The sequence below is a fragment of the Salmo trutta genome, chromosome 16, assembly GCF_901001165.1.
Source record: "Salmo trutta chromosome 16, fSalTru1.1, whole genome shotgun sequence".
Classification (NCBI taxonomy): Eukaryota; Metazoa; Chordata; class Actinopteri; order Salmoniformes; family Salmonidae; genus Salmo; species Salmo trutta.
The window spans coordinates 4,668,095-4,693,810 of record NC_042972.1 but is presented as its reverse complement, the minus strand read 5'-3'; the positions used below and the strand labels follow the sequence as shown (position 1 = coordinate 4,693,810).

At 41.8% G+C, this 25,716-nt stretch overlaps 2 protein-coding genes across 8 annotated transcripts in view; both read right to left on the bottom strand.

Moving 5' to 3' along the window:
• atg7 (ATG7 autophagy related 7 homolog (S. cerevisiae)) overlaps nt 1-15,979 on the bottom strand; it is a 111,315-nt gene extending 95,336 nt beyond the window's left edge. For 3 of the 6 annotated variants that reach the window (XR_003867022.1, XM_029692819.1, XM_029692823.1), the window contains exons 1-11: nt 15,131-15,312; nt 14,290-14,494; nt 13,813-13,867; nt 13,276-13,393; nt 12,961-13,038; nt 12,518-12,634; nt 9,707-9,853; nt 6,822-6,910; nt 5,382-5,509; nt 3,135-3,225; nt 2,897-3,041 (exon numbers count right to left, since the gene is read on the bottom strand). Coding sequence is in view for 5 of the 6 variants with exons in the window: in XM_029692819.1 (XP_029548679.1) it covers nt 2,897-3,041; nt 3,135-3,225; nt 5,382-5,509; nt 6,822-6,910; nt 9,707-9,853; nt 12,518-12,634; nt 12,961-13,038; nt 13,276-13,393; nt 13,813-13,867; nt 14,290-14,494; nt 15,131-15,148 (1,191 nt within the window). In the remaining variant the exon portion in view is untranslated. The other 3 variants (XM_029692821.1, XM_029692822.1, XM_029692820.1) reach the window with 3 other exon arrangements.
• A 1,047-nt stretch (nt 15,980-17,026) lies between these two features.
• Nucleotides 17,027-24,994, bottom strand: hrh1 (histamine receptor H1). Of its 2 annotated transcripts, XM_029692818.1 has the most exons (5): nt 24,858-24,994; nt 24,636-24,663; nt 20,335-20,486; nt 19,625-19,722; nt 17,027-19,160 (listed from the first exon to the last, which is right to left on the bottom strand). In XM_029692818.1, exons 3-5 carry the CDS (start codon nt 20,379-20,381, stop codon nt 17,680-17,682), a joined length of 1,626 nt encoding a protein of 541 aa, XP_029548678.1. In that variant the 5' UTR covers nt 20,382-20,486; nt 24,636-24,663; nt 24,858-24,994; the 3' UTR covers nt 17,027-17,679. The 2 variants fall into 2 exon arrangements, with proteins under 2 accessions (XP_029548678.1, XP_029548677.1); XM_029692817.1 differs by lacking the exon at nt 24,636-24,663.
• Between the last annotated feature and the right edge of the window lie 722 nt (nt 24,995-25,716).

Sequence of the window (25,716 nt, the reverse complement as noted above, 5' to 3'; positions counted from 1 at the left end):
GTTATATATATAGAGTCTCTCTCTACATGTTATATATATAGAGTCTCTCTCTACATGTTATATATATATATATATATAGTCTCTCTCTACATGTTATATATATATAGTCTCTCTCTCTACATGTTATATATATATATAGTCTCTCTCTACATGTTATATATATAGTCTCTCTCTACATGTTATATATATATATATAGTCTCTCTCTACATGTTATATATATATATAGTCTCTCTCTGCATGTTATATATATAGTCTCTCTCTGCATGTTATCTATAGTCTCTACATGTTATATATAGTCTCTCTCTACATGTTATATATAGTCTCTCTCTACATGTTATATATAGTCTCTCTCTACATGTTATATATAGTCTCTCTCTACATGTTATATATGGTCTCTCTCTACATGTTATATATAGTCTCTTTCTACATGTTATATATAGTCTCTTTCTACATGTTATATATAGTCTCTCTCTACATGTTATCTATAGTCTCTCTCTACATGTTATATATATATAGTCTCACTCTACATGTTATATATATATATAGTCTCTCTCTACATGTTATATATATATAGAGTCTCTCTACATGTTATATATATATATATATATAGTCTCTCTCTACATATTATATATATATATAGTCTCTCTCTACATGTTATATATATATAGTCTCTCTCTACATGTTATATATATATAGTCTCTCTCTACATGTTATATATATATAGTCTCTCTCTACATGTTATATATATATAGTCTCTCTCTACATGTTATATATATATAGTCTCTCTCTACATGTTATATATATATAGTCTCTCTCTACATGTTATATATATATAGTCTCTCTCTACATGTTATATATAGTCTCTCTCTACATGTTATATATAGTCTCTCTCTACATGTTATATATAGTCTCTCTCTACATGTTATATATAGTCTCTCTCTACATGTTATATATAGTCTCTCTCTGCATGTTATATATAGTCTCTCTACATGTTATATATATAGTCTCTCTCTACATGTTATATATATATAGTCTCTACATGTTATATATAGTCTCTCTCTACATGTTATATATAGTCTCTCTCTACATGTTATATATAGTCTCTCTACATGTTATATATATAGTCTCTCTCTACATGTTATATATAGTCTCTCTCTGCATGTTATATATAGTCTCTCTCTGCATGTTATATATGGTCTCTCTCTGCATGTTATATATAGTCTCTCTCTACATGTTATATATAGTCTCTCTCTACATGTTATATATAGTCTCTCTCTGCATGTTATATATAGTCTTTACATGTTATATATAGTCTCTCTCTACATGTTATATATAGTCTCTACATGTTATATATAGTCTCTCTCTACATGTTATATATAGTCTCTCTCTACATGTTATATATAGTCTCTCTCTACATGTTATATATAGTCTCTTTCTACATGTTATATATAGTCTCTCTCTACATGTTATATATATATAGTCTCTCTCTACATGTTATATATAGTCTCTCTCTGCATGTTATATATGGTCTCTCTCTGCATGTTATATATGGTCTCTCTCTACATGTTATATATAGTCTCTCTCTACATGTTATATATAGTCTCTCTCTACATGTTATATATAGTCTCTCTCTGCATGTTATATATAGTCTCTCTCTACATGTTATATATAGTCTCTCTCTACATGTTATATATATATAGTCTCTCTCTACATGTTATATATGGTCTCTCTCTGCATGTTATATATGGTCTCTCTCTACATGTTATATATAGTCTCTCTCTGCATGTTATATATGGTCTCTCTCTGCATGTTATATATGGTCTCTCTCTACATGTTATATATAGTCTCTCTCTACATGTTATATATAGTCTCTCTCTACATGTTATATATAGTCTCTCTCTGCATGTTATATATAGTCTCTCTCTACATGTTATATATAGTCTCTCTACATGTTATATATAGTCTCTCTCTACATGTTATTTATAGTCTCTTTCTACATGTTATATATAGTCTCTCTCTACATGTTATTTATAGTCTCTTTCTACATGTTATATATAGTCTCTCTCTACATGTTATATATATAGTCTCTCTCTACATGTTATATATATATAGTCTCTCTCTACATGTTATATATATATATAGTCTCTCTCTACATGTTATATATATATATATAGTCTCTCTCTACATGTTATATATATAGAGTCTCTCTACATGTTATATATATATATAGTCTCTCTACATGTTATATATATATAGTCTCTCTCTACATGTTATATAGAGTCTCTCTCTACATGTTATATAGAGTCTCTCTCTACATGTTATATATATATAGTCTCTCTCTACATGTTATATATATATATAGTCTCTCTCTACATGTTATATATAGTCTCTCTACATGTTATATATATATAGTCTCTCTCTACATGGTTATATATATAGTCTCTCTCTACATGTTATATATATATATATATAGTCTCTCTCTACATGTTATATATATATATAGTCTCTCTCTACATGTTATATATATATATATATATAGTCTCTCTCTACATGTTATATATATATATAGTCTCTCTCTACATGTTATATATATATATAGTCTCTCTCTACATGTTATATATATAGTCTCTCTCTACATGTACAGTAAGTGTCGCTAGATGAGTGTCTGCTATATGACTGAAATGCAAATATCAAAATGTGTATATATATATATATATATATTCTCCATGTTCCCATGACCTTATGTAAAAACCTACCAGGAGCTCAGCATTAGAGTCACTTCAAGAATGTTGAAGTATATTGACATGTTGCATTTGACCTGGTCAGAAGGTATACAGGATATATTCTCGCTGATCTCCGTTTCCATTATGTAATCTAAACATCGCAGGTCCTCACCATTAGAGTCCTGGCTACGTTGCAACCCAATGTACCAGCACCCAACAGCAGACACTTAGTAGAAGTCACTTTGTCCAGATCCAGAGAAGGCACCAGCCTCCAACGCATCAACTTCAGGTTGAGATCCACTGATGACTCCGCCAGTCTGGTGTGTTAGATAAAGAACGTTAGATAGACACTAGACGCACATTAGAGATAAGACTCACCATGTACCTTTTGATTGGTTGATTTATTGTACCTCTTTGGGTCCATACATTCACTGAGGTTGACCATCCGGGGTCCCATGGACCCTTTAGGGTTCTTCTCCCATCCTACATTCTTTGGACACACTGAGGGAACAGAAAGCAAAGACTGTTGATAATGATATACTATTGATTAGGAGTATACTATTGATTAGAGTATACTATTGATTAGTGAAGACTGTTGATAATGACAGAGTATTGATTAGAGTATACTATTGATTAGAGTATACTATTGATTTGGAGACTGTTGATAATGATATACTATTGATTAGAGTATACTATTGATTAGGAGACTGTTGATAATGATATACTATTGAGTAGAGTATACTATTGATTAGGAGACTGTTGATAATGACATAATATTGATTAGAGTATACTATTGATTAGGAGACTGTTGATAATGACATACAGTCGTGGCCAAAAGTTGAGAATGACACAAATATTAATGTTCAAAGTCTGCTGCCTCAGTTTGTATGATGGCAATTTGCATATACTCCAGAATGTTATTGAGAGTGATCAGATGAATTGTAATTAATTGCAAAGTCCCTCTTTGCCATGCAAATGAACTGAATCCCCCCCCAAAAAAACATTTCCACTGCATTTCAGCCCTGCCACAAAAGGACCAGCTGACATCATGTCAGTGATTCTCTCGTTAACACAGGTGCGAGTGTTGACGAGGACAAGGCTGGAGATCCCTCTGTCATGCTGGTTGAGTTTGAATAACAGATTGGAAGCTTCAAAAGGAGGGTGGTGCTTGGAATCATTGTTCTTCCTCTGTCAATCATGGTTACCTGCAAGGAAACACGTGCCGTCATCATTGCTTTGCACAAAAAGGGCTTCACAGGCAAGGGTATTGCTGCCAGTAAGATTGCACCTAAATCAACCATTTATCGGATCATCAAGAACTTCAAGGAGAGCGGTTCAATTGTTGTGAAGAAGGCTTCAGGGCGCCCAAGAAAGTCCAGCAAGCACCAGGACTGTCTCCTAAAGTTGATTCAGCTGCGGGATCGGGGCACCACCAGTACAGAACTTGCTCAGGAATGGCAGCAGGCAGGTGTGAGTGCATCTGCACGCACAGTGAGGCGAAGACTTTTGGAGGATGGCCTGGTGTCAAGAAGGGCAGCAAAGAAGCCACTTCTCTCCAGGAAAAACATCAGGGACAGACTGATATTCTGCAAAAGGTACAGGGATTGGACTGCTGAGGACTGGGGGAAAGTCATTTTCTCTGATGAATGTTTGGGGCATCCGGAAAAAGCTTGTCTGGAGAAGACATGGTGAGCGCTACCATCAGTCCTGTGTCATGCCAACAGTAAAGCATCCTGAGACCATTCATGTGTGGGGGTTGCTTCTCAGCCAAGGGAGTGGGCTCACTCACAATTTTGCCTAAGAACACAGCCATGAATAAAGAATGGTACCAACACATCCTCCGAGAACAACTTCTCCCAACCATTCAGGAACCGTTTGGTGATCAATACTTTCTGAAGGCACTGTAGAGCTCTACTTTTGAGGAGGGCCCATAAAGCCTTGGTCAACAGCAGCGTACTATATAAAGATGGGAATAAGGCACTGTTTGGGATCTTGAGCCGATCAAACCCCACAAAGGGAGAGGTGGTGGTCTCTGCATTAACATTTAAATCCCTCTCACTCTCGCCTCCCTCTGTCTCCCCATCCCCCGTCTCCGTCTCCTCATCCCTCACTCTCGCCTCCCTCCATCCCTCGCCTCCCTGTCTCTCCCTCCCCCATCCCTCACTCTCGCCTCCCTCTGTCTTCCCATCCCCCGTCTCCCTCTCCTCATCCCTCACTCTCTTCTCCCTCTGTCTCTCCATCCCTCGCCTCCCTGTCTCTCCCTCCCCCATCCCTCGCTCTCGCCTCCCTCTCCCCATCCCTCGCTCTCGTCTCCCTCTCCCCATCCCTCGCTCTCGTCTCCCCATCCCTCGCTCTCGTCTCCCTCTCCCCATACCTCGCTCTCGTCTCTTCATCCCTCGGTCTCCCCCTCCCATCTCCCTTTCCTCATCCCTCATCTCGGTCTCCCCACCCCTCGCTCCCATCTCCCCACCCCTCGCTCCCATCTCCCCACCCCTCGCTCCCATCTCCCCACCCCTCGCTCCCATCTCCCCACCCCTCGCTCCCATCTCCCCACCCCTCGCTCCTGTCCTCCAGATAAAAAGGCCAGGCTTTGTGTGTTTTCTCAGCCCTGTGGCTCTGCAGAGCAGGAACGGTGAGATGTGTGTGTGTGTGTTTACCTGCATTGACAGACTGCTCAGGGACCGGCAGTTTGACCTGGAACACGATGCTGTGCTTAATGTTCCTACTACCCTGAAGAGTCCTGTCTCTGAAACACATCACCTCCATCACATCTATTTGGGAGCCCCTGGTACACACACACACACACACACACACACACACACACACACGTTTAAAATACTACATGTATAAGTTAAGACGTATCCAAGATCATTGCCAACACCACTTTGATGGGCACACAAACGCACACACACACACACACACACACACACACACACACACACACACACACACACACACAGAGAGAGAGATGCTAGCACGTAGCTAGCTCCGTATCATAGTGTTTACGTTAGCTTGACACGCTGTACAGGTCAAAACGCCATGTAGGAACATACCTCACGACTTTCCCCTCCAGCCAAGCGTTATCTAGCGAATATAAACAATTTACAATAATAGTTATTGCTAACAGCTTAGTCATGCACAGGAAAGGAAGAGAGAGAGGTGTACTGGAATATAAAGGAGGATTGGTTCTCATCCCTTCCTGGTAGAAGATCAAATCACACTGTGCTTGCCAGTATCACTTTATGTAAGCTAGTTAGGGGATTTACCATTCGTTGGTTATGACAAACAGCAGATTCCATTTTCAAGACTATCTAATATTAGACACATATAAACTGACTATAATAACCTGTTAGTCCAGTTATAAGTAGTGGAATATACAGGGGAGGGATGTATTCTATAATAACCTGTTAGTCCAGTTATAACTAGTGGAATATACAGGGGAGGGATGTATTCTATAATAACCTGTTAGTCCAGTTATAACTAGTGGAATATACAGGGGAGGGATGTATTCTATAATAACCTGTTAGTCCAGTTATAACTAGTGGAATATACAGGGGAGGGATGTATTCTATAATAACCTGTTAGTCCAGTTATAACTAGTGGAATATACAGGGGAGGGATGTATTCTATAATAACCTGTTAGTCCAGTTATAACTAGTGGAATATACAGGGGAGGGATGTATTCTATAATAACCTGTTAGTCCAGTTATAACTAGTGGAATATACAGGGGAGGGATGTATTCTATAATAACCTGTTAGTCCAGTTATAACTAGTGGAATATACAGGGGAGGGATGTATTCTATAATAAACTGTTAGTCCAGTTATAACTAGTGGAATATACAGGGGAGGGATGTATTCTGTAATAACCTGTTAGTCCAGTTATAACTAGTGGAATATACAGGGGAGGGATGTATTCTATAATAAACTGTTAGTCCAGTTATAACTAGTGGAATATACAGGGGAGGGATGTATTCTATAATAACCTGTTAGTCCAGTTATAACTAGTGGAATATACAGCGGAGGGAGGTGAACTCATCCCCTCCCGGTAGTGTGGGATGTGATTGATGATGTTATGTTTGGGACTTTCGTTATTTACCATTTGCTGGCTAGGAGAAACAGCAGGTTCCTCAGAGGCCATCCTGGATGTTGGGGCAGAGTGCAAGGGTCATACACACCCACGGTTACCTGCAACATTAACAAAGCATATTTGACCTAACCTTTAAACCAGGAAGTCTCATTGAGGCCAAAATAACACTTTTCTAAAAGGAGACTTTATACAAGAGGATTGTGGATTGTGCCAAGAAACATCAGTGACTTCATAGAGACCTTACCTGAATGAACCAGGAAGTAAAGTGCAAAGGCAGGACATCACAGTGTAATGTTTATTGTGCCATTAAATCGAACCGCCAATATAGGACATCCTTATCAGCATATTGATATTCCAGTCTTACTCCATAGTGAGCAAAGAGGAGTATGTACAGGTAAATGCTACAAAAATAAAGGAAACATCAGTACATGAGGGTTCTGGTGCCTCTTGTGGTGTGGGGTGCATTTTTCTGGCATGGATTAGGTCCACTAGCCTGGCTACCCACTCAACCCCTTAGAGGGCATGGTAAACTAGCCTGGCTACCCACTCAACCCCTTAGAGGGCATGGTAAACTAGCCTGGCTACCCACTCAACCCCTTAGAGGGCATGGTAAACTAGCCTGGCTACCCACTCGACCCCTTAGAGGGCATGGTAAACTAGCCTGGCTACCCACTCAACCCCTTAGAGGGCATGGTAAACTAGCCTGGCTACCCACTCAACCCCTAGAGGTCAAGGTAAACTAGCCTGGCTACCCACTCAACCCCTAGAGGTCAAGGTAAACTAGCCTGGCTACCCATCCACATCGCTCTGGCCAACTGACGTTTATTCTCCACCACGTATCTGGATTTGCCTCCCTTCCTGGCAATTTCTAGAATGCGAACACATTCTGACTGTTCTGATTGGTCCCAGAAACCGATTGGTTGGGCCAGAGGCGCTACATAATGACGTTATCAACTTCGATTGGTTAGATTTGTTAGAGATGATTCAAAAATCGCTGATGAATATGTTTTGCACAACGCCCCTCGTTTCGAAAGACACACAAACGGCTGGGCTAGGACGGCAGTCTCAGACTGAATGTACGCAGCGATCGATAAGAGCCGTGGAATTAAAGTTCATGGTGAGTCGTCAGGCAAAAAGGTAAAACGCCAGAAAATACAAAGCCATTCTGGGTGATCACCTTCAACCTACGGTGAATCATTTATATCCTGACGGGAGTGGTCTCTTCCAGGACGACAACGCCTCCATCCACAGGGTACAAGTGGTCACTGAATGGTGTGATGAGCATGTAAAACCATATACCACGGTGGTCGTCTCAGTCACCAGATCACAACCCTATTGAACACTTATGGGAGATTCTGGAGCGGCGCCTGAGACAGCGGTTTCCACCGATGGAATTTCTGGTGGAACAATGGTATCACATCCCTCCAATAGGAGTTCCAGACTCTTCTAGAATCGAGGTTATGCCAAGGCGCACTGAAGCTGTTCTGGCTCGTTAAAACACTTTATATAATGTTAGTGTGTTTCCTTTATTTCGGCAGTTACCTGTAGGTCCGAATAAGGTCTTATTCGGGTACTCTGTCCCCAGCCCATGGACCCCTGACCTTATTGAGATCTGTAAAGAAGCAGTCTAGTAATGCATTTTAACCTCTAATATAGGCCATTCATATCAGCGTGACAAGGCTACTGAGCCATAATTGAGGCTGATGAAGGCAATTAACCCTAACCGTCGGTAATAAACCAGCTATTTATTTTTCCGCTGTTACCATTCTTAAAAATCGGCATAGCTTTTGTTTTTTTGTCCACTGACATGTTAAAACTGTATGTCTATTGTACCACAATAGCAAGGTTTCCATCCAAATGGCGATAAAAAAAATTATTAAAAAACAGCATAAAGAAAAATATGCACATTTTTCCCACCAAGTGGTCTTTTCCCACCATCACAGATCAGAATCAGTGAGTGATAACGCAGCGAAAACAAAAATGTACTTTTTAGCTTCAGATTTTCACGTTTTGAACAAAAGTCTAAAATAAAAAATGAGAAGTCTAATGCGTTTCCATATCGAGAGTTGTCACAAAGAAGACACTGCTCTTGGCACGCGCCCTCTAGCCAACATCTCTCAGATACAGATATAACGGATAAGAGCAAGAATCATTTTTATTTGTCAAACGGGCAGTCGAGCATCAAGTCACCGGAATAAGACCGTCCATATTTATTGATAAAGGAGCATCAAAAGTGAAGTTAATCATCACTTATTTCATCTGTAGCCTAATAAACTGCATGGTTTCCTGAAGAGTCGTAGTGGGACCCCACACCATACCATCCAAGTTTACGTCGATATGATGGTTAAGGGCTCCCGAGTGGCGCAGCGGTCTAAGGCACTGCATCTCAGTGCTAGAGGTGTCACTACAGTCCCTGGTTCGATTCCAGGCTGAATCACATCCGGCCGTGATTGGGAGTCCCATAGGGCGGCGCACAATCGGCCCAGTATCGTCCGGGTTTGGCCGGGGGTAGGCCGTCATTGTAAATAGGAATTTGTTCTTAACTGACTTGTCTAGTTAAATAAACGGTAAATAACATTTTATTTAAAAATTAAAAATAAAAAAATGGGGGGGGGGGAAATCAATATTTGCGCATAAATGCATTTCTCCCATAAATAATTTTACCGACACAAAAAGATCCATGTCGAACGAACATTTATAAAACGACACCGAAACTTCCTGTTTCCATCACAGCTGTGGTGATTGTGTATACTTTACTGCATAGAAACTGTGGATGGAAATGTGATTAATAATGACATAGAAATAGAGAAACAAGAACAGTCCTCCCATTACAGACCCAACAACATGGGCCATTCTGATCAGCATAACTCTTTGTCCCCACCGCCACTACTGACCTTGCTGAGATCAGTGTTGAAGCTGTCCCAGTCTCGTAGCTGAGCCACCTGGACAGCATCCTCTGTGTACTTGATCAGGAAGTAAGGAACAGCTGAGGTCCCTGTTTCACTGCACAGACTGTCATAGGCTGCCTGTAAGGCTGAGGTCTGATGGGAAGAGACAGGGGGTACAGGTCAACACACTGGCATAGGCTGCCTGTAAGGCTGAGGTCTGATGGGAAGAGACAGGGTATAGGCCCTCCTCCGCTCTCCCTTCGGAAAAGCTGACCACGACTCCATTTTGTTGCTCCCAGCCTATAGACAGAGACTAAAACAGGAAGCACCCGCGCTCAGGCGAACAACAACATTGACGAATACGCTGATTCGGTGAGCGAGTTTATTAACAAGTGCATCGGTGATGTTGTACCCACAGCGTCTATTAAAACATTCCCCAACCAGAAACCGTGGATTGATGGCAGCATTCGCGCAAAACTGAACGAGCGAACCACTGCTTTTAATCAGGGCAAAGTGACCGGAAACATGACCGAATACAAACAGTGTAGCTCTTCCCTCCGCAAGGCAATCAAACAAGCTAAGCGTCAGTATAGAGACAAAGTAGAGTCACAATTCAACGGCTCAGACACGAGACGTATGTGGCAGGATCTACAGTCAATCACGGATTACAAAAAGAAAACCAGCCCTGTCGCGGACCACGATGCCTTGCTCCCAGACAGACTAAACAACTTTTTTTGCTCGCTTTGAGGATAATACAGTGTCACTGACACGACCAATACAATTGATTTGATATAGATCAACACAGTCCTCAACCTAACCTTCAGATCACCCCAGGCTGTCTGTATAGGAGACATCCAGCCCTCAACCTAGGGCTGTGGCGGTCACGAATCTTCATCAGCCCCGGTGATTGTCAAGCAAATAACTGTCGGGGGAAGACAGACACATCGGGGAGGTAGCTGCGCGTGTCCTTATCCGTGATGCATGTTGAAGTTATTGGATGAACTGTCCACATTTACTTTTCATCAGCCAATAAGATGAGTAGGCCTAACGAAGAGCAAAAGCACTAGCCCTATGTTAATCTACTATCCCCCGTAGTACAAAAGTTGACCTGTTCTATTCTGTGTGAGAAATAAATATTCCAAACAGTCTGGGACAGTTGTGGGATACGATAGATCCAAAATGAATACAACCACAAGCATAAAAAAAACTGTTTTATGCAATGTGGCCGACACAACAGATCAGAACGTTTATCTTAAAATATTAATAAACTATTAGGTTATTTCTTCACATTCTAAGCCCTGCTAATATTAGGAAAGTTGAGAAATAAATATGTTAGGCCTAGCCAATAGAAAGCTGATGGGATCCTCCTCTTTTTAATAGAGGCCATTACTCTGTTTTCTCACACAATTGCACAGCCTATAGAAATGTTGTGCAACATGAGCTCATGAGCTCTCATGAAGTGTTGGATCAGATTTTCCATTACATTTACATTGATGTCAGAGTGATAAGAGAGACAATAGAGTGCTGAGTACCTGGCAGTTAGATAGTCTGGTAGGCTACTAACGACCAGCAGGAGCATCAGAGCTTGGAGAAGCTTAATTATCCTGACTAAACGGTCACGTGGAATTTGACTTCCTTCATGACTCGTGACCCCCGGTGTGGCCGTAATACGCTCACCGCAACATCCATACCTCAACCTAACCTACATTTCACCCTAGACTGTCTGTATAGTCTTTCCTGGGATTTCCAAGATTCCTGTAACTTTCCCAAAAATTCCTAGGTTTTCCATAAATCCTGTTTTCCTCCTTATTCCTTCCTATTATTTATTAGGGAAAACCTGGTAAGTCCGGGGAAGTAAAAAAAACATGAGCTGATGCAGAATAGTAGTTAGTGTGGAGGTGCTGACTAACGCTCCGTGTATAAACTCCCAGCAATTTAATGTGTATTTACAGTGATGTGAAGGCACAGTGATGTGAAGGCACAGTGATGTGAAGGCACAGTGATGTGTATTTACAGTGATGTGAAGGCACAGTGATGTGAAGGCACAGTGATGTGAAGGCACAGTGATGTGTATTTACAGTGATGTGAAGGCACAGTGATGTGAAGGCACAGTGATGTGTATTTACAGTGATGTGAAGGCACAGTGATGTGAAGGCACAGTGATGTGAAGGCACAGTGATGTGAAGGCACAGTGATGTGTATTTACAGTGATGTGAAGGCACAGTGATGTGAAGGCACAGTGATGTGAAGGCACAGTGATGTGAAGGCACAGTGATGTGAAGGCACAGTGATGTGAAGGCACAGTGATGTGAAGGCACAGTGATGTGAAGGCACAGTGATGTGAAGGCACAGTGATGTGAAGGCACAGTGATGTGAAGGCACAGTGATGCAGAAACGTTGGTAAATACCCAGTAAATTACTGGGAGTTTATATATGGAGTGTTCGACATTCTTTATTATGATAGTTTATAGTTCGGGGAAGTAACCAGAATTGTGCAACCCTACTCCCAGTCCTTCCCCACATATGTGACAGTCATCTCGGTAACCTGGTTCACCCCAGACTGACTCTGTATTCCCCTACTATCTGTGTTCTATGTTTGACTTTTACAGTCGTAAAGTTGACTCCCCAGAACATTCCAGATTATTGTGGGTCAAGAGGCAGGTGATAAGCAGAGATCCTGTTCACACACACACCCACGCAAACACACATACTCTAGTGATGCTCTGGTTGACTCACACACACCCACAACAACACTCAGTAACCTACTTTAGTGTGGTCCAATGTACATCCTCTAATCTATGTATAAAGTGTGAGTACCTGTTTAGAAGAGAAGACTTGTTCTAACGTAGCCGGCTCTTTGAGGATCTTAATTCCCTCAGAGAAACAGAGAGCTGGGAAACAGAACCAGTAGTAGAAGTGGTACTTCTTCAGGTCCTGGCAGAGAGAGAGAGAGGGGGAGAGAGGGAGAGGGGGAGAGGGGGAGAGAGAGAGAGGGGGAGAGAGAGAGGGGGAGAGAGAGAGAGGGGGAGAGAGAGAGAGAGAGAGAGGGGGAGAGAGAGAGAGAGAGAGGGGGAGAGAGAGAGGGAGAGAGAGAGAGAGGGGGAGAGGGGGAGAGACAGAAAGACAGAGAAACAGAGGGAGAAAGACAGAGAGACAGAAAGAGAGAGAAACAGAAAGAAAACTTAAATGCAGTGAACAGAACCCATTGTAAAAGTAATTCAACTATATTATAAACTTATACAAAACCATGTTTTACGCACTGCATAAGTCAGCAAAAGGAATTTGCAGAGGAGGGATGGGTCCTTGAGAGCATCACCGGACTGTATGGAATCCCAAATCTGGCAAGGACAAGAAGGGGCACTGAAACATGAGATATTTCCTGACCAATACTACATAAGAAGCTAACATATTAAACACAATTACAAGATGGCCTCATGTAGTAAGAATATCTGTCAATGGCCTATGCTCCCTGAGGAGCGCTGTTTATATATAGATAATTTGGTCTTACCATAGACAGATGTAGTGTATTTCTACGTAAGTAATATATGTTTACATGTCTATCAAATGGGCCTTACCTCCGTGGCCTGTTGTTCCAGCAGTGCTTTTTTGTCAGAGGTCTTGAAGGCCTCTAGTGTGTTGGTGTTGTACAGGGTCCCTGTGACGGGACAGCAGCGGGCTGGGCTGGGGCCATCCCTACACAATGGATCAGGAGCAACATGATGAACACATGCCTATTTCGCTTTGTGTATCTCACATTCCATATCCCATTTGTTAGCCCTCACTACAGAGATAGAAGACGTACTGTACCAGTCAAAGTGAGCGATGTCTATAATCTTAGGGGGGAAAAAAGTTGCCATGTAGAACCGAAAAGGGTTCTTTGGTTGTCCCCATAGGAGAACCCCTTTTGGTTCCAGGTAGAACCCTTTCAACAGAGGGTTCTACATAGAACCCCAAATAGTTCTACCTAGAACCAAAAAGGGTTCTAGGTAGAACGGTTTCAACAGAGGGTTCTACATAGAACCCCAAATAGTTCTACCTAGAACCAAAAAGGGTTCTCCTATTGGGACAGCCAAAGAACCCTTTTTTTCTAAGAGTGAAGCTCTAATACTTACGCCTCAAATGCACTAAACTCCAAAGTCAGGCGAGTGGGGAGGCCGACCGGATCGCCTAGTTCAAAGACAATAGACACAAAATCAGTCACAGGTATCAAAAAACGATACTTTTTGCAAACCCACACAATTGTGTCTCACAAGTAGTCTCCATTTCACTTGTGACAGCTATCAACATTGAACATGACTGAACCAAGTCAAGACAGTCACACAAAGACAGGTTTGTAAGGCCTATAAAATGTTATTGTATAGGTAGCCTATAGGTATAAAGTCACCATTGTAGTAGTATGTACCCTTGGATATTCTTTTGCAATTCTTTCTTACTAGTATGAAAATATATAAAATAATATATAATATTAGGCTAGCCTATGTATATCTCTCTCCATTTTACATGTGACAGCTGTCAAACATTGAAGAGCCAAGTCAAGAGAGACAGTCACCCAATGCTCCAAGAACGTTCCTCATCGTTTCATTGCTCACCATTGTAGTAGTAGCCTTTGATATTCTTGGGGCTTTCATCCAGTCGGTAGTCGTTGAGTTTCTTCTGAGTGAGCTGGTGCCAGAAGCCTGCCTCTAAGGCACTGGAGAAAGGAGCAAACTGCAGCTTTTGATCTGCACTGTCTTTGTCTACGGGCACAGAAGCCATCTCTATCACCGCTCCTGTTCCTTGATGCTCAGATACAATCTATATAAAAGACATGAGACAGGGGGGGAGGGGGGAGAGATGATTGGAGAAGTGGAGAAATTAAAATAAGAGGAAGAGGGTTGAAAAGAGAGAAGAAAAGAAAGCAGAGAGAAGGAAAATTGTTCATGACAGGAAGCAATTTAAGGAACTGATACTTTAGCACATTGATTAACAACTGGACTCCATAAGGGTCATCTCCTACAAAAGTTTTCCAACTATTATTTACTGGAGATGTTGGAGTGTATAGCTAGTTAAACATGTTAATCATGTATCGTTGTGTGACAAATGGAGCTGTTCAGTAGTGTTGTTAGGGAGTTGTCCCTAGCTAACTGTCATGTGGTAACACTATTCAATTCACGCCTTATACCTCTATTCTACACACACACACACACACACACACACACACACACACACACACACACACACACACACACACACACACACACACACACACACACACACACACACACACACACACACACACACGAGAGATCTGGCAGCTTGTATACTCAGCTGCCTGGGAGATATGAATTATCTGATTGTATTATATCTTCTGTTTCAATAACACGATTACAGCAGCCAGCTGTGGCTTCCTGCATGGCTAGTCTACATGACAACAGCTAGCTAGCTAACTACCTGTACCAGAGTATTCATGCCGTTCCCACCTTCCACGGTGGAGTCGCTTACAAGGCTCCTGTCAAGCACATAACACCAAACACGACGAGTTTAACTGAGCCAAAGGATATGTCACTTAGCTACCTAGAACTGTTGAGCACTGAGAGAAGTGCGTTTCCATTTAATTTGTTTTTACCCGTGATAAACTTACCCAAATACACCTCGCTTCCTTATTCAGATCATGTGATCAACTGTTTTGTCGTTGCCGCAATGCACAATGGGTACGCGCACAATGTTGTTGCTAGGTAGCCGTTAGCTAATTAGCTTACAGTTGCTACATTTGTCTCTTTCTGTTGATTGTTATGTAACTAATTACATTTATTTTACTGGCTACAACTTGTCAGTTTGGGTTGTTTTGTGCTGGGGGACAAAATCGCCAATGCCGACTTGGTAAATCTAACGTTAGCGAACTTAGCTAGCTGTCTGTGCTAAATAGCTAGCTAACCGGTAAGAATAAATTCCAGATGTAAGTTATGGCGCATGTACCATAGAGTAAAAAACGAAAAACCAAAACATGAACATGAAACCGCAAACAATGAGACAAGAAAAAACGGACAGAAACTTGTACGCTCCACTCCTCATCTCGACGTTACTAATTTTCTGCTCGGATGAGCCAATAAAACTATCAATGTTTTTGTTGTTAGTTAGCAATAAGCTAACAACCCAGCTATCTAACTAATTAATGAACAACAAAAAGCACCAGGAAGTAAGCTGACGGATAGTCCTTAAAACAGGCCAAAAAGAGGGGACATAGTCGCATGTGTCTTCTGTAGAAAAGCATACTCTAGAAGTCATGTCAAATGAGGATTTTCGTGTTGAGCCACATTCCATGCACTCAACTTCATTGGTTATTTAATTGGTTGAGTTAAACCAACCAGCTAGGCTGGTACTGCTCAGGCAGTGTGTCCATGCAGCACCAACTCAACTTTCCACAGCCCACTTTAGCTTCTAATCATTTCCCAATTATCCTAATCAATAAAGTATTCACTTCACTGTAACATGTAAAGATAAACTAGCTATATTCCATTGGTTCCATCTACAATGTAGATGCATGAGTATTTCTGTGTCCAATTTCATGCCACCACTTATGTGCATAGAAGTTAGATGGACAAGGGCCAATGGACATCAGTAGGGGCCCCTGACCTGTCTCTATTGTCTCTTATTGTCTTATTGTCTCTAACCCTTGTTTACAGTTCTGAACAGCAGATAGGTATAAACAGTGTAGTAGTGGAGCTTCCACCAAATAGCCAACACCTTACAGATCAGCTCACCGTGAAGGGTTAGGGAGTGAATTGGGACAGTTTGTGAGTCATGTGTTTTGGTTCCACTGGAGAAGAATAGATGATTCCAATACACTAGAAAATCGGTGTAAATGTCTGGATGTTTGTCAGTATAGCCTTCAGAGGTAATTCTCTGTAGTCCAGCTATTCACATATTTAGCCATCAGTCTTTTTAATCCCCAATAATGTATTTACCCAGATTATTAAGGCAAAAGTGAAAATAACTATAATTATGGTGGCTTGCATGACCTCAACTCAGGATGTGGCCAACACATTATTTACAGATATTGACATTTTGTCTACATAGAGAGTGAGCTATGAGTAAATGTATTTAGTAAAGCTTATTTTTTTATAGTAGAATGTAAACATATCGTGTTGCCTTGTTTACCACAGTGTGAGCTCTGAGTTACAGCAGTAAGGTTTAGTCTACACTAGCGCCCCCTCAAATCAAGGCAAACCACTGAAATACTTTGAGATGTATGTCTTTTTGTATAAATATTTTTGGTAATGGAAGTACAGTATAACAGTTTGCAAAGATGCATAGGCTACTCATCCATTACAAACCACACCAGTTCAGACTCTTTTATTGGAAATTACAGACACGACTGACTAAAATAAATGTAAAAAGTCAGACAAGACTCCTTGAAGACTGGAATGCATGGTTGGTTGCGGTTTGAGATAAGACACATTTCCATTTTCACCAAAACATTGACAATTAAGGTTTGAACTTTAACCAGATTGTATTGAAAGGGGTCTCTTTTATTGGAAATTACAGACACGACTGACTAAAATACATTTAAAAAGTCAGACAAGACTCCATGAAGACTGGAATGCATGGTTGGTTGCGGTTTGAAATGACATTTCCGTTTTCACCAAAAAAATGGACAATTAAGGTTTGAACTTGAAGCAGATTGTATTGAAAGTGTCTCTGTGCCTTCTGCAGAGTTATTGAAATTAATAATCAATAAATACAGAATTGCAATGCTTTCTGTTATTTCACAATGACACGTGGCACTTATTGTTGAGTGAGAAGGATGATGTTATGGTTTGGGTTTGATACAGAAATATTTAGGCCTACAATAAATAAGCATTATATTTACAAAACTATACAAAGTTAAGGTACCAATTGAAGTTACTCAAAACATGCAAGCACACCTAAGTTAAAGCAGCATCAAAAACATAACTGAAAGGGCTACCTGCCAATCAAGGCACTGTTCAGAAAACATTTCATCACAAATGAATGTGTAAAATCTTTTTGAACACCCTTTTGAAATTCTCATTGCAGAGGGGGTATATGATTGGGTTCAAAGTAGAGTTTATATACCCGAGCCATATCGTGAACATATGTAGGTCGTGATGTACACAGGTTTGGCAGAAAGCCATGACCATAAAGACTATGAAGTAGGGGATCCAGCACGTCATGAACCCAGCTATAATACAGCCCAGCTGCTTGGCCGCTTTGTGCTCCTTATGGACCTGAAGGCTCTGGATACGCTGCTTGGACTGGGCACAGAACTTCTGCCAGGTCTGCTTAAGAGTCACAGCGTTGGCTACAGCGTCCGGGTTAGCACCATCATCAGGCTCTGAGTCCTCCTGGGGCCATGGTGACGGGGGTGAATTCAGAGACTGGGTGAAATCGTTGTACAACATGGTGGTGTACCTCTGCACGTCAGCTTTCTGGGTTATCTCGCAGACGCCAGCCACAGAGTTTAGCGGCACGGCTATGTCGCTCACGGATACGTACAGTTCCTGCGCGTTGTTGTCGTCAGAGTGTGTGAAGCTGAGAGGTAATGTTGACAGGTTCAAAGGGGTCTCTGAGTCTGAATCAATCCCCTGAAAAGACAAAGAGCTGCTCTTTCTTTTGCCCTTTACAGTCGTCCTCAGATGTTTTGTCATTCTGAGCAGTGAATGACTGGAGTGAGAGTCTTTCTCAGACTTGGGTTCCCTGGATGCGTTAGTTTCAGTTGTATCTGTTGAGTTGTACAGCTGGTCTAAAGTGTACTGATCAAAGTCACAGTCGTTTCCCTTCTTTTCCTTGTTAGAAGAATCGCAGGGTCCATTTCCTGTTTGGGCTTTGTGTTCTATACGTTTTCCCGCCACAGAATCTGTAGGATTGATAATCTTTTCCCTCTCTCTGATGTGCTTCCTCACAGCCATGTAGATGCGTGAGTAGAAACACAGCATCAACAGAGATGGAAGGTGGAAGTTAAACACTGAAGTTAAAACCTTAAACCACGTAACAAACCGGAAATCAGTGTCACACTTATTCTCCATTTCCGGTTTAAGATCGACAGTAGCAAACGATCTCCACCCTAGAATAGGAATAATCCACATCGTAGACAACAGCCAGGCCCCTGAGATCATAACGCTAGCTCTCCTTCTGGTCCGGTACTTCAGGTACCTCAGCGGCTCGTGAACGGACCGATACCGATCCAGACAAAGTATAAACAGACTAAAGATGGAGGCTGTGCTGGCTACATAATCCATGATGAGCCAGAACTGACAGACAACTCTCCCCAGCCTCCACTCATCCTCCAGCAGATAGACCAGGTTGAGGGGCATCACGGTTGCCCCGACGATGAGATCCGCCACGGAGAGGCTGACGATGTAGAGGTTGCCCACCGTGTGGAGGGTACGCTCCTTCTTCACAGCGTAAAGTACCAGGATGTTCATGACGACGGTGAACAACGACAGGAAGCCCAGGAAGACACCTAGAGTAGATAGGATATATTTTTTTATTTTTTTATTTATTTCACCTTTATTTAACCAGGTAGGCAAGTTGAGAACAAGTTCTCATTTACAACTGCGACCTGGCCAAGATAAAGCAAAACAGTGCGACACATATAACAACACAGAGTTACACATGGAATAAACAAACGTACAGTCAATAACACAATAGAATTGTTTAAAAAAAAGTCTATATACAGTGTGTGCAAATGGCATGAGGAGGGAAGGCAATAAATAGGCCAATAGTAGCGGAGTAATTACAATTTAGCTAATTAACACTGGAGTGATAGATGTACATAGAGATACTTTATTGTCCATTGCTTAGAACCAAATTGTGCCTTTCTCAACACACACACACACACACACACACACACACACACACACACACACACACACACACACACACACACACACACACACACACACACACACACACACACACACACACCTAGTAGGGTGTTGTGGAAGCTGTTGTGATGCTCGACGGGTATGGTTGAGTTGGATGGCGACTGTTGGGTCTCATGGTATCGTGGTTCGCTCAAGGTGCTGTTGAAGAAAAGAAAAACACTCCCATTGCTCCAATGCAATACGTTTAATACACCAATGGTTTTGAATAGCTATGACAACAAACACTGCGGTGTACAAAACATTAAGAACACCTGCTCTTTCCATGACAGACTGACCAGGTGAATCCAGGTGAAAGCTATGATCCCTTACTGATGTCACGTGCTAAATCCACTTCAAATCAGTGTAGATGAAGGGGAGGGGTTAAATAATATTTTTTAAGCCTTAAGACAATTGACACATGGATTGTGTATGTGTGCCATTCAGAGGGTGAAGGGACAAGACTAAATATTTAAGTGCCTTTGAACGGGGTATGGTAGTAGGTGCCAGGAGCACCAGTTTGTGTCCAGAACTGCAACACTGCTGGGGGCTTTCATGCTCAACGGTTTCCCGTGTGTATCAAGAATGGCCCACCACCCAAAGGACATCCAGCCAACTTGACAACAGTGGGCAGCATTGCAGTCAACATGGGCCAGCATCCCTGTGGAACGCTTGACAACTCGTAGAGTCCATGTAGGGGTGAGAGGTGTCCTTAATGTTTTGTACACTCTGTGTAGAATTTCATTAGACACACAAAGTGGTGGTTTGCAGTACCTGTCTGTGGTGAAGACATCAGGTGCAGACCGAATAGAATCCATCATGGTGCTCGTCTCTAGATAACTTCTTCATCTAAGTATTATTTTTGTGAAGGACCGGTGGTCGGTAGGATGTGCATATCACCCCTCCTCTTCATCCTGTCTTGATCCCTTCACATGATGTCAGAAGTGTTGGAAACATCAGGAGTAATCACAGCAATCTGTATCCATTTATCCTCCCTGATTCAGTACCCCCATTAGCCAGTACTGTATCCTCCCTGATTCAATACCCTCATCAGCCAGTACTCTATCCTCCCTGATTCAATACCCTCATCAGCCAGTACTGTATCCTCCCTGATTCAATGCCCTCATCAGCCAGTACTGTATCCTCCCTGATTCAATACCCCCATCAGCCAGTACTATATCCTCCCTGATTCAATACCCTCATCAGCCAGTACTGTATCCTCCCTGATTCAATACCCCCATCAGCCAGTACTGTATCCTCCCTGATTCAATACCCTCATCAGCCAGTACTCTATCCTCCCTGATTCAATACCCTCATCAGCCAGTACTCTATCCTCCCTGATTCAGTACCCCCATCAGCCAGTACTGTATCCTCCCTGATTCAATACCCTCATCAGCCAGTACTGTACCTACAAGGTCAAAATAAATAACAGATCATTAACTTAATAAATCTCTCAAGGTCAGACACTGCTTGTTTGCCAAATGTCACCCTATTCCCTAGGTAGACCTGGTCAAAAGCAGTGCACTACATAGGGAATATGTTGCCATTTGGGATGCAACCGGCAACAGGTTTTCTAGAAATCATGGTTGGGGAATTCCATATTTCCTTCTTACTACCCTCTGATTCCGAGAATCTCAGAACAACCAGGATGCAACTCTAGCTCCATCCAGGATGCAACTCTAGCTCCATCCAGGATCTAGCTCCAACCAGGATGCAACTCTAGCTCCATCCAGGATGCAACTCTAGCTCCATCCAGGATCTAGCTCCAACCAGGATGCAACTCTAGCTCCAACCAGGATGCAACTCTAGCTCCAACCAGGATACAACCCTAGCTCCAACCAGGATACAACCAGAGCTCCAACCAGGATACAACCCTAGCTCCATCCAGGATACAACCCTAGCTCCAACCAGGATGCAACCCTAGCTCCATCCAGGATACAACCCTAGCTCCAACCAGGATACAATCCTAGCTCCAACCAGGATGAAACCCTAGCTCCATCCAGGATACAACCCTAGCTCCAACCAGGATACAACCCTAGCTCCATCCAGGATACAATCCTAGCTCCAACCAGGATACAACCCTAGCTCCATCCAGGATACAACCCTAGCTCCATCCAGGATACAATCCTAGCTCCAACCAGGATGAAACCCTAGCTCCATCCAGGATACAACCCTAGCTCCAACCAGGATACAACCCTAGCTCCATCCAGGATGCAACCCTAGCTCCAACTAGGATGCAACCCTAGCTCCATCCAGGATACAACTCTAGCTCCAACCAGGATACAGCCCTAGCTCCATCCAGGATACAACCCTAGCTCCATCCAGGATGCAACCCTAGCTCCAACTAGGATGCAACCCTAGCTCCATCCAGGATACAACTCTAGCTCCAACCAGGATACAACCCTAGCTCCATCCAGGATACAACCCTAGCTCCAACCAGGATACAACCCTAGCCCCAACCAGGATACAACTCTAGCTCCATCCAGGATACAACCCTAGCTCCATCCAGGATACAACCCTAGCTCCATCCAGGATGCAACCCTAGCTCCAACCAGGATCTAGCTCCATCCAGGATGCAACCCTAGCTCCAACCAGGATCTAGCTCCAACCAGGATCTAGCTCCATCCAGGATCTAGCTCCATCCAGGATGCAACCCTAGCTCCATCCAGGATCTAGCTCCAACCAGGAAGCAACCCTAGCTCCATCTAGGATGCAACCCTAGCTCCATCCAGGATCTAGCTCCATCCAGGATCTAGCTCCAACCAGGATACAACCCTAGCTCCAACCAGGATCTAGCTCCATCCAGGATGCAACCCTAGCTCCATTACTTGTAGGCTTAGGTATTTGTACATGACCTCTCACTGAACCCACAACACTTTTCAGCCAGTACTGGGACTCCCAATCACAGGCAAATGTGATATAGCCTGGATTCGAACCAGGGACTGTAGCGACACCTCTTGCACTGAGATGCTTTTGATATGATGAATCACACAGCAAGAAACTCAAGGTTACTAAAAAGTCGTTAAATAGGCTACCTGAAGATGAGAGACTATCTGATTCATAACCATCTGTTATTAAGAAAACTATAGACTACTTGTTTGTGTTGGGAACCTTTTTCACCCGTGTGTGTTTACACAGAGATCCCAACATGTATACATGGAAACCAGCCATGAAATAAATATTTCGTTTTTCGGGGAGTTTTCTAACAAATTGCATCATCAATACTTTACCCATCTTAACCCAACACCTAGCGACCTCATCAAGAGGTTCGGACCTCTTGTCATAACGGTTAAGGTGTTGGCTTGACAGATCCTGGACCTGGGTTTGAGTCCAGGTCAGGCTACCCCCCCCCCCCCAAATTTGCTACAATAGTTGGTGGTTTTCTGAACAAAAGAGCACAACAACATTCAACAGTCTGTTGCTCAGTAGCTTCATTATTTAGCAGCAATTACCCAGATAGCACATTTGGTTCATGGAAGTTATGGGAATGTACGTTTTTGGCTTCCCATTGGTTCTGGGAACAAAGCATACGTTTCCTGACCAGTAAAACTGAATGTTTTTTAAATGTTCTGAGAATGGAAGTGAAAGTTTTGCCTGTTATGGGAACAATAAGGTTTAGGGGTTATCAACAGAAATCCATCAGTTCTCCAGACCTCATAGGGTAAATTTAGGTTGCAGTTCTGAGAACGTTTTACTATGGTTCCAGGGGGGTTCTGAGAACGTTTTACTATGGTTCCAGGGGGGTTCTGAGAACGTTTTACAATAATTCCAGGGGGGTTCTGAGAATGTTTTACTATAATTCCAGGGGGGTTCTGAGAACGTTTTACTATAATTCCAGGGGGGTTCTGAGAACGTTTTACTATAATTCCAGGGGGGTTCTGAGAACGTTTTACTATGGTTCCAGGGGGGTTCTAAGAACGTTTTACTATAATTCCAGGGGGGTTCTGAGAACGTTTTACTATAATTCCAGGGGGGTTCTGAGAACTTTTACTATAATTCCAGGGGGGTTCTGAGAACGTTTTACTATAATTCCAGGGGGGTTCTGAGAACGTTTTACTATGGTTCCCTGAACGTTTTCCTGAAGGTTTTATTAACATTCTGATGAGGTTTTTGAATAACTTCCTTATTAAAAAACTTTCACTGAATGTTTCAATAAGGATTTTAATATCACTGCTACGTTAGGTGAAAGATAAGACACATAGAAATGTATTTGTTTTGGCATTAATCATGCATACACATTTCTTTTTTTATTGTGGCACAACGTCAGTGAGATTTAAACCTATGATCTTCGATTCTCTAGCCATGGAATCAGTCCACTGCGCCACTAGGATGGAGCTAGAATGACATGTATTTTTTTTGTTTTTGTTTTACAAAAGCTGTTAATTTTAGCCTATTCAAACGGACCCCATTTCAAAGGAAACAACCACCCAATAAGATTAAGATCAATTAGTGGTTGTGGCCAACACTCCTGAACACAGATGTGTTGATGCTGAAACCGGAATGTGTGTATTTCAATAACACTCTTAAAACGTTCTCAATGAACATTACTAACGTTTTCTGAACGTATTGAGAACATTATTTTAAATAGAAGCATGAGGGAACCTGGTGGAATCATTATGCTGAAGTATTGAAATTCCCACAGGAGAACGTTGTTTCTTAACGTTCTCTGAACTATCTGAGAACAATCCCAACGTCAAACCAGTTGGAGAACGTTTTTTTGTTGTTGAAAACTTAACCATGTTTGAACTTATGGGAAACGTTCTGTTAGAGTAAATGAAATGCCAAGAAAGTAACGTTATTTTGTAAAGTTCCTTAAATATGCTGAGAATGTACCAAAGCCAAGCAACTATTCTGTACCATTTCCAGAACGTTGTGGGAAGGTTGTATGCAAAACCACTCTCTCAACAAGCTCTAAGAAACGTATTGTTCTCAGAATGTGTGTTAGCTGGGTATAATATGATTTAAAAAAAAACATGAAATATCATACAAATGCAAATAAAAGGTATTCGATCATGCTTATGATAGTAGCCTATTTCCTAAGCAATTACATGTTGTGAATTTTCATGATTTATTACCAGGAATCGAAAACTGTTCAAATTCCACCTGTGGAATACACAAATGAGCAGCATGATCCACTGACAGATATCGCAAACTTTTAACTTTTTCTTTCATTTTGTATTACTTACATGTTGTAGTCTTGTTTTATGTTAAATTGGCATACATTACCAGCGATAACTATAAAAAAAAATATAAAAAAACATTTACAGGAGTAAGTGTTTAAATAATGATTTACTCACCTCAAAGTTGAAAATCTTGAATTAAATGTGAAACCTTTGATTTGTAAAATATGACGGTTGACTGGTTTTCCCAGCAGCAGTAGGCAGTGTGTGAGAACATTGCTCGTTGCGGACGGACTCAAGCAGTCACCCACCCACCTTCTTTATCTTGACTCAGAGAGCAGGGCGCATTCAAGGTCTACCCTCTACGTACGTTTTTATTAGATTATTGCTTCAGCGACTGTTTACGAAGAGGATTATACAGTATAATCATAGCCATAACCCTAGACATTCTGTTGAAATATCCTTTTTATTAACAGTTTCTGACAGAATAATGTAACATTCTGTAAACATGTTAGGTCTATGTTATAATATCTCTTGGACCATACCACTGGACACCAGTCTATAGCCTACTGTTGGTTTAGCAGGACCAGAGCTAACTTCATTATCTGGAAACTACAGAGGATCACTGTATTATACTGTATTATACTGTTATTTCAACAGAGGCCAACACCCCCCCCCCCCCCCACACTGGAAAAAAAAGTTAAATATCAGAGCCATTCCTTCAAACTATGTTTCCGAACTGCTTTCCACCTTGTGTCAATAACTAATAAATTCCACCAGTGCCTATACATTTTATATGTGAGTCATTTAGCAGATGCTCTTATCCAGAGAGATTTACAGTCAGTGAGTCATTTAGCAGATGCTCTTATCTAGAGAGATTTACAGTTAGTGAGTCATTTAGCAGATGCTCTTATCCAGAGAGATTTACAGTTAGTGAGTCATTTAGCAGATGCTCTTATCCAGAGAGATTTACAGTTAGTGAGTCATTTAGCAGATACTCTTATCCAGAGAGATTTACAGTTAGTGAGTCATTTAG

Coding starts and splice junctions, on each gene's coding strand:
- hrh1 (XM_029692818.1), bottom strand. CDS start 20,381: ATGATGGATTCTATTCGGTCTGCACCTGATGTCTTCACCACAGACAG. Junction 19,723..20,334: donor GATGTCTTCACCACAGACAG/GTACTGCAAACC, acceptor TTTCTTCAACAG/CACCTTGAGCGAACCACGAT. Junction 19,161..19,624: donor CTTCCACAACACCCTACTAG/GTGTGTGTGTGT, acceptor TATCTACTCTAG/GTGTCTTCCTGGGCTTCCTG.